This window comes from Zeus faber (genome assembly GCF_960531495.2).
Source record: "Zeus faber genome assembly, chromosome: 21".
NCBI lineage: Eukaryota > Metazoa > Chordata > Actinopteri > Zeiformes > Zeidae > Zeus > Zeus faber.
In genome coordinates this window covers 4328087-4340812 of record NC_137208.1, presented here as the reverse complement: position 1 = coordinate 4340812, position 12726 = coordinate 4328087, and the positions used below count along the sequence as shown (strand labels likewise).

General features: G+C 43.9%; 1 protein-coding gene across 1 annotated transcript; it reads right to left on the bottom strand.

The window, feature by feature from the left end:
• Window positions 1-491: 491 nt before the first annotated feature.
• On the bottom strand, window positions 492-12473 carry LOC307246412 (FYVE, RhoGEF and PH domain-containing protein 4-like; the record flags this gene model as incomplete). Its single annotated transcript, XM_080022326.1, has 15 exons — window positions 492-779; window positions 1151-1294; window positions 1829-1972; window positions 2424-2549; window positions 3155-3238; window positions 3346-3376; window positions 3829-4001; window positions 4324-4467; window positions 4611-4669; window positions 5222-5360; window positions 5645-5801; window positions 6100-6245; window positions 6839-7280; window positions 7384-7540; window positions 12365-12473. 15 exons carry the CDS (start codon window positions 12471-12473, stop codon window positions 492-494), a joined length of 2343 nt encoding a protein of 780 aa, XP_079878452.1.
• Window positions 12474-12726: the final 253 nt, after the last annotated feature.

Sequence of the window (12726 nt, the reverse complement as noted above, 5' to 3'; positions counted from 1 at the left end):
TGTGTAGATGTTGCAGTCACCCCCCCCATCTATGTGAATTATGTTGTTTGACTGTATATAGCAATCGTTTGATTTGAGTGTAAATATGAAATTGCTGTGATGTCTTATCTGTGAAGCAAAGGGATCATATGAATGTGTTTTGTAATGTTATTATGATCCTGTACGGCCTCTGTGAATCACTCAGTTTAGTGCTCAGCCATGAACGTGCTTAAAATTAACGTTTCATTGTACCTTAACAGTCAAAGCAAACTGTAACCACTTCATTGTGTAATGAACAGCCTCATTCATGTTAAAACTGCTTCACTTTATTTATTTTACTGTAAACCATTTCAAAAATAAAGTGCAATGACACTTTGCTCCAGACAAGGAACACCCTCCCCCCCTCCCCAGATAGTCTCTTGATTCTAGCTTTTATTTAAATTTTATTATTATTATTTTATTTTTTATAGAGAACCTCAACCGGCGTACTGAGACCTCACCTCCAAATGTAATCATGAATATTCATTCTCACTGATGGCAACATCGGCGCCACCAGCGTCGCAGCACATTTCAGTCGCCACATTCTCAGAACCAGTTACCGGGCCTCCGGGCGCTTGGCCCGTCCCACGCAGGACAGCGAGCCAGCGCTCCTTGAGCTCCAGGCTGTCGCAGGAGAAGGTGTGAGAGGAACTGGACCGTCTCAGGCGGAAGCAGGCGTGGCTCTGGAGCTCTGCAGTCACATGAGGGGAATCCTCCACACTGCAGCCCAGCAGAGGAACGCTGAACTGGGCCTTCTCACTCTGGATGACGGTGGAAGGTCGTTTAAGTGGAGTGTGCATGTTTGGCTTTACTGGGTACACTTATGTGTGATAGCGTGGGCCGTCTCTGTGAACATGTGGAATGTTAACGTGCTTGGATTTTGATTACCGAAAAGGTTTGTCGCCATGTCATGTTTGTTTGTTTGTTTGTTTGTTTGTTTGTTTGCAACAGGCTAATGTAAGATGCGGAACATTTAACTTGAACTGACAAAAAGTGGTAATTCTCAACAAAAATGGCATCATTTGTGGAATAGAGTATTTTGCGAAGAAAAACATGTCAAATAAATATTAAATACTTTTGCTGCAGACCCCTGAAATTCTTTTGAGGGCCCTCTTAATGCGTCTTTCCCCACCTGTGGTGCAGTGTACAGACGCAGGACGAGCGGATCGGTCCTGGGTAGAACCGACCACACTCTCTGCCACGTCGTGAGGTCGTCGCCGTACTGCAGGAAACTACTTAATATCACACTACCGCCAGGCCCCATTGGCGACTTCACCTCGGAGGTGGAACAAAACAAAAACATGCAATAAATACAGATGGTCATTAATAACACCCAGATATTCTATAGGCCACCTTTTTAAAGCATCACATTTTTCATCTTTTGTCATTGAAATTTGGATTTTCTAATTTGCGTTTGGAGTTCAGGATTGTGAAGCCTCGGGCTATAACTGATTTTCATAGCGGATTTTTTTAATTTTTATAAATATAATTATGCAATTTACCTTTAATTAACTTAAACTCTGAATCCAAGCAGGCATTGTGAAAGTGCTAAATATAATGTCTTAACGTGTTTAATAAAGGTCTAAATAGCACATTAAAATCTGACATGCTACGCCATTTAACATATCGTTTGATCACCAAAATGTAATTTCATTAATTTTCAGATCAGCGTTTGCAACACTGTTTCAGTGACATTTCACTGGCTTAGCATTGATTTGCAAGTTCTTCTTGTATTCACGCTCTTACTGGTTGAGGATGATCGTACATTGAAGATGTGCCCGGATGTTTACAGGAAGACATTGTGACTTACCTCCAAGCTCCTCCTCTTGCCCTCAGACTGCACCTCTCCATCCCCAGCCCCCAGGATGGAGTAGCAGGATTTACACACTTTGTTCAGCTTGTAACCATCGTACTCTAAGGCCACCTTGTTGTCTGAGCACCTCCAACACACCACCTACAAGAGCACGGGAAACACACTCAGCAAGGAAACAAAATCTCCAACGCATCATTTCACAATTAATGGAAGGAATTCATGTCCAATTTTATATTTATATCAGTAAATAGCTTTAGCCTTATATAGAGAGAATTCATTGTTTTTCTGTAGGGCGAACAGCTTTCTCCATTGTTGGCTATACTGCTATAGATTTTTCTTAGCAGAAGCTCTTAAACTAGGCATACTGGGAACAAAATCATTCTTGTCAATGTAATCATTTATTTGTTCAGTAGCTGTGAAATAAGTGGGAAAATGTACAGTCATAATCTCAAAATAACCCCCTCCAGGCTGATACAAGTCCTAATCTCAAATGGTGTTTTTTTTTTTTCCCTACCCAGTTTGTTTTTCTTGTGAATATAAGAAAAAAAAAAGAAAAAGAAAAGGATTGTATGCGTTATGTCCTGCCACTCACGCAGCCGCAGGCTCGGCAGTGGTGTCTCCTCCTCATGAGGACGTTGAAGGGCTCCTGGCATTTCATACACACCATCACTTCATTGTCTCTGATCCAACGTGGTGCCCGGCGTCCAAGCTCTTCTGTCTGTGACAAATAAGTATATACATTTAAGAAAACGCAGGCACTCAGACCAAAACTTGATCACCACTGGTTATTAATTTAATGCTTTTATGGTACAGACTGAATTCACCAATACAATCAGCAAAATGTTTATTACTGTATGTGGCATTGGATTTCACATCTTAAAGTACATGGCCCAACAATAACCTTTGCCTGGGCAACCAGATCAGGGCCATTTTCAACATCTCATGCGGCCTGTTAGCCCTGTTGCCCACCACTTTACATATGTTTAAAAAAAAAAAAAAAAAATTAAAAGTAAAATGAGTGACCAAGTTAAATTAGTTGTACAGCCACATTGATTCAGTCTGTCAACCAAGTTTTTATAGAACAAGTAAATGTGTCAAATGTATTTTTGGTGGAGATAAAATAAATAAATGAATAAATCAAGCCAGACAGATTCAAAATCAGTATATGACTTGAGTATTTCTAGTTAAAGGAAAATTACTATTGGTATAAACCAGTATGAAAGTAAAGGCACCAGTATTGTAAATTTAAAATGATACCCTACACAGGCACCCTACACAGGCACCCCCAATCTATTTGCATAAATGAAATACCCTACTACATACCCTGAGCTCTGAATGAAGCTCCTTAGAAGCAGACTTGAATGTTTTGTACTTTTCCTCGAAAATATTGATGGCTTCCTGAATTGCCTGAAAATCAAAGATTATATGAGTGACCACAAGTTTTACCAACAACCTTGTACTTTTACATAACATTGGCCATTATGTATACAAAAAAACCCCAACATTACTGGTACCTTAATCCACTCATTTCTTTCTTTTTCAGAGCTACAAAGAAAAAACAACAAATTAGATATTCATTAGAAAAGTATGATGTATTTCAAACTGTATTTTAACAAAATTATTATCACTGGCCTAATGCATAGTTATGGTAAACTATTCATTAGGGCAGTGGTTCTCAAATTCAAGAGATTATTTGTCACATACATATGGTCATACATATGCAGTGAAATGTCATGACACCCACTGGTGGGTCCTGATCCAAAACCAGTTGGCAGGTCCATTCTGAGTAGACCATGTATGCACATGTCCACTGTTTGCGCAAATTTATATTTATATATAATTATTATTTTTTTGTGTGTGTGTAGTGTCCCAAATTCCCAATGCTGTGCTTTTATTTGGGTCCTGAGCCTAGACTAGATAAGAACCACTGCATTTGGGAAGAGATCCTTCTCATTGCCCTCTTTGTGCACACAGAACCTACTGACAGAAGAACACACCTGGCCTGCAGCTCCAGTATCTTCTCCTTACCAGAAACCTGGAAGGTGTGTGGATGATCTTCATTGATGGTGGGCTCCACCTGCATGCCATCCACCCCAATTCGAGCCCGCACAGCATAGCGCTGCCCCATCAGGCTGAACTTGGGAGTGCAGCACAGCAGGAAGTTGTTAAACTGGGAAGAAAAAAAACAAAACAATTTGAAACGTGGATAAAGAGTGACGCAGGAAATTCTGATTATGAAAGGGTTGAAAGGATTCGACATTTTATCAAATGTCAATTGATACACTTATTACAATTTATAGAAATTCTAGACAGAATTTTAGACAAATCACAATTTAACTTATGACTTTAAAGTGTAATATTTGTCCATTCAGAGGAAGTGCAGGAACCCTGTACTAGTATGGCATCAGTAAATTAGCTTGACATTACAGAAAACATTTCCATTTTAAAAAGGGATTGTTCCTAGGGAGCTACAGTGTAGTGAGTGGTCTGACCAGAAAAAGGCATCGCTCCATAGCGCAGGCGTTCCTGGCAGCCAGCTTCAGGAGTCGTCCCTCCCGCAGGAACTCGCTGGACGGGTTGAGGATCTCTTCCTCCCCAACCTTCTCATAGATCTCCAGCAGCCTTTTCACGCTCTCCTACAGCAGCACACAGAAATAACAATTAAAAAAAGGCGATAACAATATTTCGCAAAATAATGGCAGTTTATTTACAAGGTCAATGTTTATCATTTGTAGACGTACACACACACCCACCCCCACCCCCACACACACCAACCTACAGCTTTTTCGATGGCACTGTTAGAGTGCCCTGCTGCCATGGAGATTGTCTCCAAGGACCCTACAGGTGGAGACAAACAGAGAATATGGTGTGACCCTGCAAACTATTAAAAAAGAAAAGAAAAAAAAAGGATCAAGTTTGATCAGGTTCAATGCATATTCAGTGGTGTTGTCTGAAGGATGCCAATAGGGCTGGAAATAAGAAATTACTATGTCCAGGGTTAGAGTTATTAGATACAATACTGCTTATATTGCTCATTTTGGAAGTTAAAACATGAAATGGAACAGAATTACAAAATAATAACAGACAGAAACCCGTTTGAGTATCTGCACCAAGGTATGATTTGATTCCCTGTGGTATTGAGTCAGCTGCAGATGATTAACTTGAAATGATGCAGAGGACAAAAGTGATGGAAGGGGATGTTCCCACTGCTAAACGCCATATGGTGTCAGTGTTTGAGGATGTAAATGAGAAAATGTCCAGTTTTTCTTCCAAGATTTTGTACTTTGTATGTAATGTGAAAAAGTTTATATAAAAAGTACAATAAAAGTAAGCAAAAAAAGCTGTCAGGTTGTTAGTCTGTCTGATCATCCGAAGGCACATCCCACTCACTGTGAGCGAGGTTGTAGTCCGGGTCATCCTCTGGCAGTTTCCTCAGGTAATCCCTCAGAAGCATCTCATAGCGAGGAACCCTCTGGACGGGCTCCAACATGTGGTGCTCCAAACTCAGGCTGCCGCACACGTCCTGACTCTGAAAGGATGGGGAAGAGAATGAATTTGAATGCTCTATGGAATCTCATGTCAACAAAAATAACTTTAAGAAGAAAGTGAATACATACTGATGCTTTTGTATACGCATTTGTTTATATTTAGCTCATTTTGTGTCCGTTAAAATCTGATGTTACATGAATTGCGTTCGATTTGGCTCACACAAAATACGCTAGAAATTGTTGCTCTTGTGACATAAAGCTTAGTACTTGAAACAAAAGTCTGTACTTAGTTAACATCCTAACGAAAGTGCATCATCAGCAAGACCTGTATATCCTGGAGGACGCTTCTGAAGGCTGCAGAGCGCTCCGTCCACGTCCTCAGAAGCTCCATGGCGTGGTCGAAGTTCCTAACGTACTCTGCGTACATCCTCAGGAAGGGCGCGTGCTGCAGCATGACCTCGCCCAGGCCCGGGCGCTCCCACCTCAAGTCAGCCAGATCAGAGGGTCAAGAACACGTCAAACAACGTCTGAGAACAGATGTATTGCATAAAACTGCCTTCTGAATATACCGATATTTTCGCGTACCAACACTCACGTACGGTATATTAAACACGGTTCTGTCATTTAGTAGAAATTTACCAAAATTGGTCGCAACAAAGTATAACCCATTAAGGTTAACCGTTTAGTATCAAAACAAAGATTGGACATAGAACTTTGCATATTTGGGAGAAAGTGTAAAATGTCCACAGGAATTTTGTGAGTTTGTGGGCGAGCACCCACCAATGCTTCATGCGTTTTTCCAGGTCCGGAAGGAGAAACTGGCTGTGGAAGGAGTGAATGGAGGAGATGTTGGAGAAGATGTTTTTAACCACCTCAGCAGGGAACGAGCCCCGTCCAGCCTCTTCAGAGAGACGCACGCAGAACACCTGAGACAAGGGGGCAAAAGTTCAGCTTGGCTTATAAACCAGTAAGAAAAAAAATGCGGGAAAAAAAGAAAAAAGATTCCTGGCTCACGTGTGTAGAGGGACAGGCACAGAAGAACCGCAAAACAAAAGTATTTTTTTTTTTTTTTTTTTTTTTTTTTTTTAAACAAAAACAACATCACTCTCTCCCCTGTTTAAATTTGAATTTCTGATGGCACTCAACTAATTTATCTGATGAGGAAACAAGTTCTTCAAAGCTCTCAATTCCAAGACATCCTTTAAAGAGGGCCTATTATGAAGAATCTTTCAGAGCTTGTGAACATACATTTGGGTGTCTGGTGGGCCTTCTAACACTGTGAAATGCGTCAAACCAGTGAGGTGTTTTTTTTTTTTACAGCGGTCGGTAGATAGACTGTAGGCTGCTGTCTGCGATCCGCTGTGCATTTCTCCAAGCAACCAATAAAAATTTGTTTTTATTGCAGATGTATTTATTTTCTGACGTTTACATGTTCTGGGGACCTCAGAGACCTACACAAACTTGGTGTAAAGGAGCATAATTATATATCACGACTCCATCAGAAGTCAGCAGCACTGACCTGGTCCAGCAGGTGGAGACGAGCCACATAGGCCATTTCCGTCTGCAGAAGCTCATTGGCTATCTTGTACAGCTTCTCTTCCCCTCTCTCCTCCCTCTTCCCCTCATTATCTTCGACACTCTCCTGACTCTCCTCCTCGGGAGTTGCGCTGTTCTGGAGCGGCGCTGGCGAGGAATCGCACCCCCTGGGACTTTCTCCGTCTTCCCCGCTATTGCCCACTGGCTTTCCATTGATGGCTGCAAGCTCCCTTTCCGATGCCACACAACTAGCCCGGCCCGGAGAGAGCACTTTAGCGTCGGTGACCTGATGCTCTATAGCTCCAACCGTTCCGTTATCACACAGTCTTTGACCGGCAGAGTCAATGATGCTGCCAGGGGAAAAACTGCAGTTGCCAGATGGAAGTTGTTTTAACGTAGAGTGGTCTAATCCTTCAATGGAAAGGCTGAGAAAACACAAAAAGAGAGAGCTTGACATCACACTATTTAATAATTCCATATGAACCTATATATTAAAAAAATACAGAGAACAGGTTGTAGTTCATTCACCTGCTGTTGTGAATGACCAATTCTGGCACACTGCAGGATTTTGCTGCAGACATCTTTGGCTCTTCCATCTTGCCACCATGGATTTTGTGCAGTCCCAAACAGGACTTGGACCTTTTGTCCACCCTCCACTGGATGGGGCTGGGCGTCCGTAGCCTTCCTTTGAGAGGGGTGTGGCACCTCGGGGACAAACTCACAGAGCTCCGTCGCCCTTGGCCTCCGCACAGTGGGCTTTTACTCTGAACGCCACTCTTGGCTGGACTGGAAGGTCCCAAAACTGGGCTTCCCAAAGGGCTCAGCGTCCCTTGACAACTTCTCGCAGGGCTAATGTGCGTTTTACACGCCCCACTTAAGAGTCCGTTTGCCCAGTTTCTTCCAGGACTCGGGGATTGTAGACAATTCTGTGCTGGACTAATAAGGCCATTTGACACTGCGTTGCCTTGCCTGTTAGCTTCTATATGTTCCCTGTTGCGACTCTCGGGTGACACCACACCAGTGGTTGACAGAGTAGACTCTCCCTTTGGACTGTGGACTTTATCTTCTGCTGCCTTCACAGGGACTAGGAGACTATCTGCTTTAGGAGACACTGCAAGGGGCATAGGTAGCTTGAGGCAATCCAATATATTGATAATCTGATCAAGCCGTTTTGCCAGTTAGCAATGTAGAATATCCTCAGTTTGACCAGTAACGTCATTTGAGAAAATAAAGTAGGAAATTCTTATTTAGTCTAAATCTATTTCATGTTGGCCTACAGGTCAATTGCAACGCGAAATAGTAGTGGAACCGACTCCAAAATAATAATAATAGGAGAAAAAAAAAATAAAAGTATTCTACTCTGCGGTTGTCCAGATAATTTTGAGACCTAAAAACGGGGTCATGGTCAAAGGTTTCAGGATTGTGTGTGCGTGGAAGAGACAGCCTACCTTGTGGTTTAAAAGGAGATTCCTTGATTGCGCGTCTTTCGCTGGCTCCCTCTCCATTCACCGTGGAGCTCTGGAACAATCCATAGAGGCCGTCACCAGAGGCAGCTCCAGAGGTGTAAGAGCCACACACACTGTGGCTTACCACTGGAAAAAACAAAGCCAAAGCACAGTGAGGACGAGCAGGTAGCACATCCCACATATTTATGCCCAAGTTTGACTGGAACCCTAAATGTCAACGTACGGGTATAAGCCGCCTATTTAGTGGTTATTTACGGTAATTTAGTGGTCTTTCGGAAAAATGCATTGAGCAAGTTTTCATCTGCTCATGGTGTTCCTCTTCAGAGCCCTAGACTTAGGAAATGCGTTGCATGAACATATGCAGAACAGTGTGCAAACAGTGTGAGCAACACCTCACTGACGACCGACATACATTTCCTCATGAAAGTTAGGAAAGAATGAATGCAAAAGCACTCGACCGAAATATGTATTTTTCTATAATACGAACATGGTTCCTTCTTCAAGTTTATTTTCCCCCGTGAAGATCTTTGTTAACCGATTGCCAAGTAAATGTTAATACCCTTGTTTAAAATGAAATGTATCCAGTTAACTTTTGAAAATCCCTTTTAATTGAACAAAAACTACTCACCCGTTACACATTTACCGTTTGTGCACAAACCTTTAGTTTTATTTCTGATCGATACAGCATGTTAAATAGATATTCCCACAGTTGGGAATATCTATTTATATTTTGATGCCCAACAGCATCGATGAAAGAACGCTAATGAGTCAATGACTGAGGAAAACGAATTTGACATAAATTTCATTGGAAATTAATATTTTCCTCAGTGAACTTTAATTTTCTACAAATTGCCCCCCCCCCCCGGCACACACACACACACACACACACACACACACACACACACACACACACACACACACACACACACACACACACACACACACACACACACACACACACACACACACACACACACACACACTAGTTAGTCCACCAACATTTCGGCAGTCCAACCCTCAATCAAGTTTGATGCAATCAATACTTGTCAAGGAGACGTGAAAAAAATATTTAATACCATGACTGTACAATTGTGACTCGTTCTTATTGAAGGCTTTGCAGAACGAGACTGACCCACAGACGGTTCCAAAACCGGTGACAAATGCACTTATTATTGGAGGCTTTTATCCAAAGGGAGGTAATTTATTCAAAGGAGTAAGTTAAACAGTGAGAACTTCGAGTAAATAGTGAACTGCTTTTCACCATCTAAATAAGTCTAACCACAACAATTAGAATAACAGGGATTTGTCATTGTAACCGTTATTTTCTTACCTGATGTCCATTATTTGAGAATGCATTCCAAGACCTGATAGCAAATGGCAAGAACCAGGGCTCACCAGCCCTGCCCTGGTAAAACAGAATGCTCAGCATGGAAAGTGTGACCAAGTTATGCTGGTCATGTGCATAATGCTCAAGCCTACTTTATCACTACCCTGGTACTTCCCCCTTTTCGCTTCTCTGCACGCCAGTTTAGTCAGTCACTTCTTGGTCCAAGATCTGCCAGCTGCTCGTAAAGCAGATTTGAACCGTCATTCTATCAATATTCTCTGCTCTCTGGTTGTAAACACCAGTTTATTGTACAGAGTGAGCCAGCTGGAGTTAGCCCAGGAGCAGGTAGCATGTGTCATGACACGGGCTCCTATCCTCAGTATGCGTGGGGATGGGGGTTTTACCTTCTGCCTGTTCCACCAACCAACGAGCAGCAGGTTTGCAGCCACTCTGATCCCAATTACCTAGATCCAGGTCAGGTGTAGCTGCTCAAACCACACCACATACACCACCCCACCGGCACCAAACTGAGGGCAAGGAGAATACCTGGCCGAAGCCTACGCCTAATAATCCCCTCCAAGCACAATTTGAATTTGTGCTGGGTGGATCATTTCGGTGAGAAGCCCGCAGATCTGTTGATTTCCGCGCTCAGCAAATTGCGACGGGAACCCAATCACGTTGGACGATCTTAGGCTGATCTGAGAGCTTCACCGCTGACCAATCACGTTTGTTGATATAGGACTAAACCCTGCCCCCAGGTGGCGCTTGTCAACACAGGAGACAGACACACGGATCGGAGACAGAGACGCAGCGTCTAGAACTCTGAGGAGAAACAGAAAGATGATGTCTCGCTGCAACAGGGAAACATGCATCCACAGTTTTTTTTTTTGGGGATATTTAAGTTCAGACCCAAAGCAGACGCTAAATGTTCCTTGTGCAAAATACGTCGATGGGACGTCCTGACGAAGACATACACCACCACAAAGTTTAATTATTTAGACCTACTTACCATGTTTATTCTGATTTTGATCAAAATGTTATTTTAGTGAAATGTTAAAGCATCTGCACTTGTTACTGATTTTTTAAACGAAAATATTTGATTTCAAGTAGTGAAATTCGTAATTTGTATTCATTTATTTTTAAAATAGCGTTTAATGACGAGACTTATTTTATTTTTAATATTAATTAACAAATATTATACACATACACGCCTTGATCTCATTCCCTATGCATCCCGCCCATCAATTGTTTTTAAGCTCAATAAAGAGATAATATTTGACCAAAATCTCACCCATTTGTCTGGGAAATCTAAATCTTCAAGGACATGTTGATCGGCACCAACACCCACACACCTTGATGAAATTAAGATCTCACAGACGTAATACTACTACACTGTGAGGACCCTAGGTTTCGCCACAGCGCCACCTAGCAAATTCGTTTATAAAGGTTTATTACACCCAAATCATACTTTGTCTAACCAGTTACTTTTTAGGTATAAAGTTAGAGAGGCTTAAGGTTTAGGTGCAAGGCTAGAGAGGCTTAAGGTTAAGGTGCAAGGCTAAAGAGGCTTAAGCCGAGGTGCAAGGCTAGAGAGGCTTAAGCCGAGGTGCAAGGCTAGCTAGAGAGGCTTAAGGTTAAGGTGCAAGGCTGGCTAGAGAGGCTTAAGGTTAAGGTGCAAGGCTGGCTAGAGAGGCTTAAGGTTAAGGTGCAAGGCTGGCTAGAGAGGCTTAAGGTTAAGGTGCAAGGCTGGCTAGAGAGGCTTAAGGTTAAGGTGCAAGGCTGGCTAGAGAGGCTTAAGGTTAAGGTGCAAGGCTGGCTAGAGAGGCTTAAGGTTAAGGTGCAAGGCTGGCTAGAGAGGCTTAAGGTTAAGGTGCAAGGCTGGCTAGAGAGGCTTAAGGTTAAGGTGCAAGGCTGGCTAGAGAGGCTTAAGGTTAAGGTGCAAGGCTGGCTAGAGAGGCTTAAGGTTAAGGTGCAAGGCTGGCTAGAGAGGCTTAAGGTTAAGGTGCAAGGCTGGCTAGAGAGGCTTAAGGTTAAGGTGCAAGGCTGGCTAGAGAGGCTTAAGCCGAGGTGCAAGGTTGGCTAGGCTTAAGCCGAGGTGCAAGGTTGGCTAGGCTTAAGCCGAGGTGTAAGGTTGGCTAGGCTTAAGCCGAGGTGTAAGGTTGGCTAGGCTTAAGCCGAGGTGTAAGGTCGGCTAGGCTTAAGCCGAGGTGTAAGGTCGGCTAGGCTTAAGCCGAGGTGTAAGGTCGGCTAGGCTTAAGCCGAGGTGTAAGGTCGGCTAGGCTTAAGCCGAGGTGTAAGGTCGGCTAGGCTTAAGCCGAGAGATGGTTAAGTTTAATGTTAGAGATGGTTCTAACCGCCTACATGCTAATGCTAAAGACTAGCTAGCGGCGACATCTTGTGGAGCTACATTGAAAGTACAACGGAACACTTGAAGAGATGGACGCGGATATGTCCAGTTCTAGGTGAATAACGGCTGATGTGTGAAGTCATGTGCAGGGTTTTAAGTCTTCACTGTTTGCAGGGTTAAATAGTCCACGTTGTCGTCGACCTTTTTCGCTCGCGTGGCAGGACCGCTAACCCCCCGGTGCCACTTCAGCAATGGGTGGCGAAGAGGGGCAACTCAACGCCCCGCCGAGGCCATGGAATGGCGCCGTGTGGATCGTACACAAGGCTTCAACGTCCGAGCTGCGGAGCCGCTCGGCGAGGCCGCGCTCACCTGCGTACGAGCTCGGCTCCTCCTTCGTCCTCCTCCGCACCGCCACCCGTCGGAACTCCTCCTCCTCCACCTTCAGGGTCAAACTCTGCCTCTTCCTCCGGTCGAACATGCTGAGGAGCGGGCTCCACGCGTTCCCAATCCTCGGCGGCCGGCGACAGACGCGTTCCGGCTGGCGGGGACGTTAACGGGGGGAGCGGGGACGTTAACGGGGGGAGGTTAACGGGGGGAGCGGGGACGTTAACGGGGGGACGTTAACGGGGGGAGCGGGGACGTTAACGGGGGGAGCGGAGCCGTGGCCGCCGTCGCCGCTGGCGCTAACGATCGAGTGAGCTGGGTAACGCCTACTTTTTTTTAATTTCCCC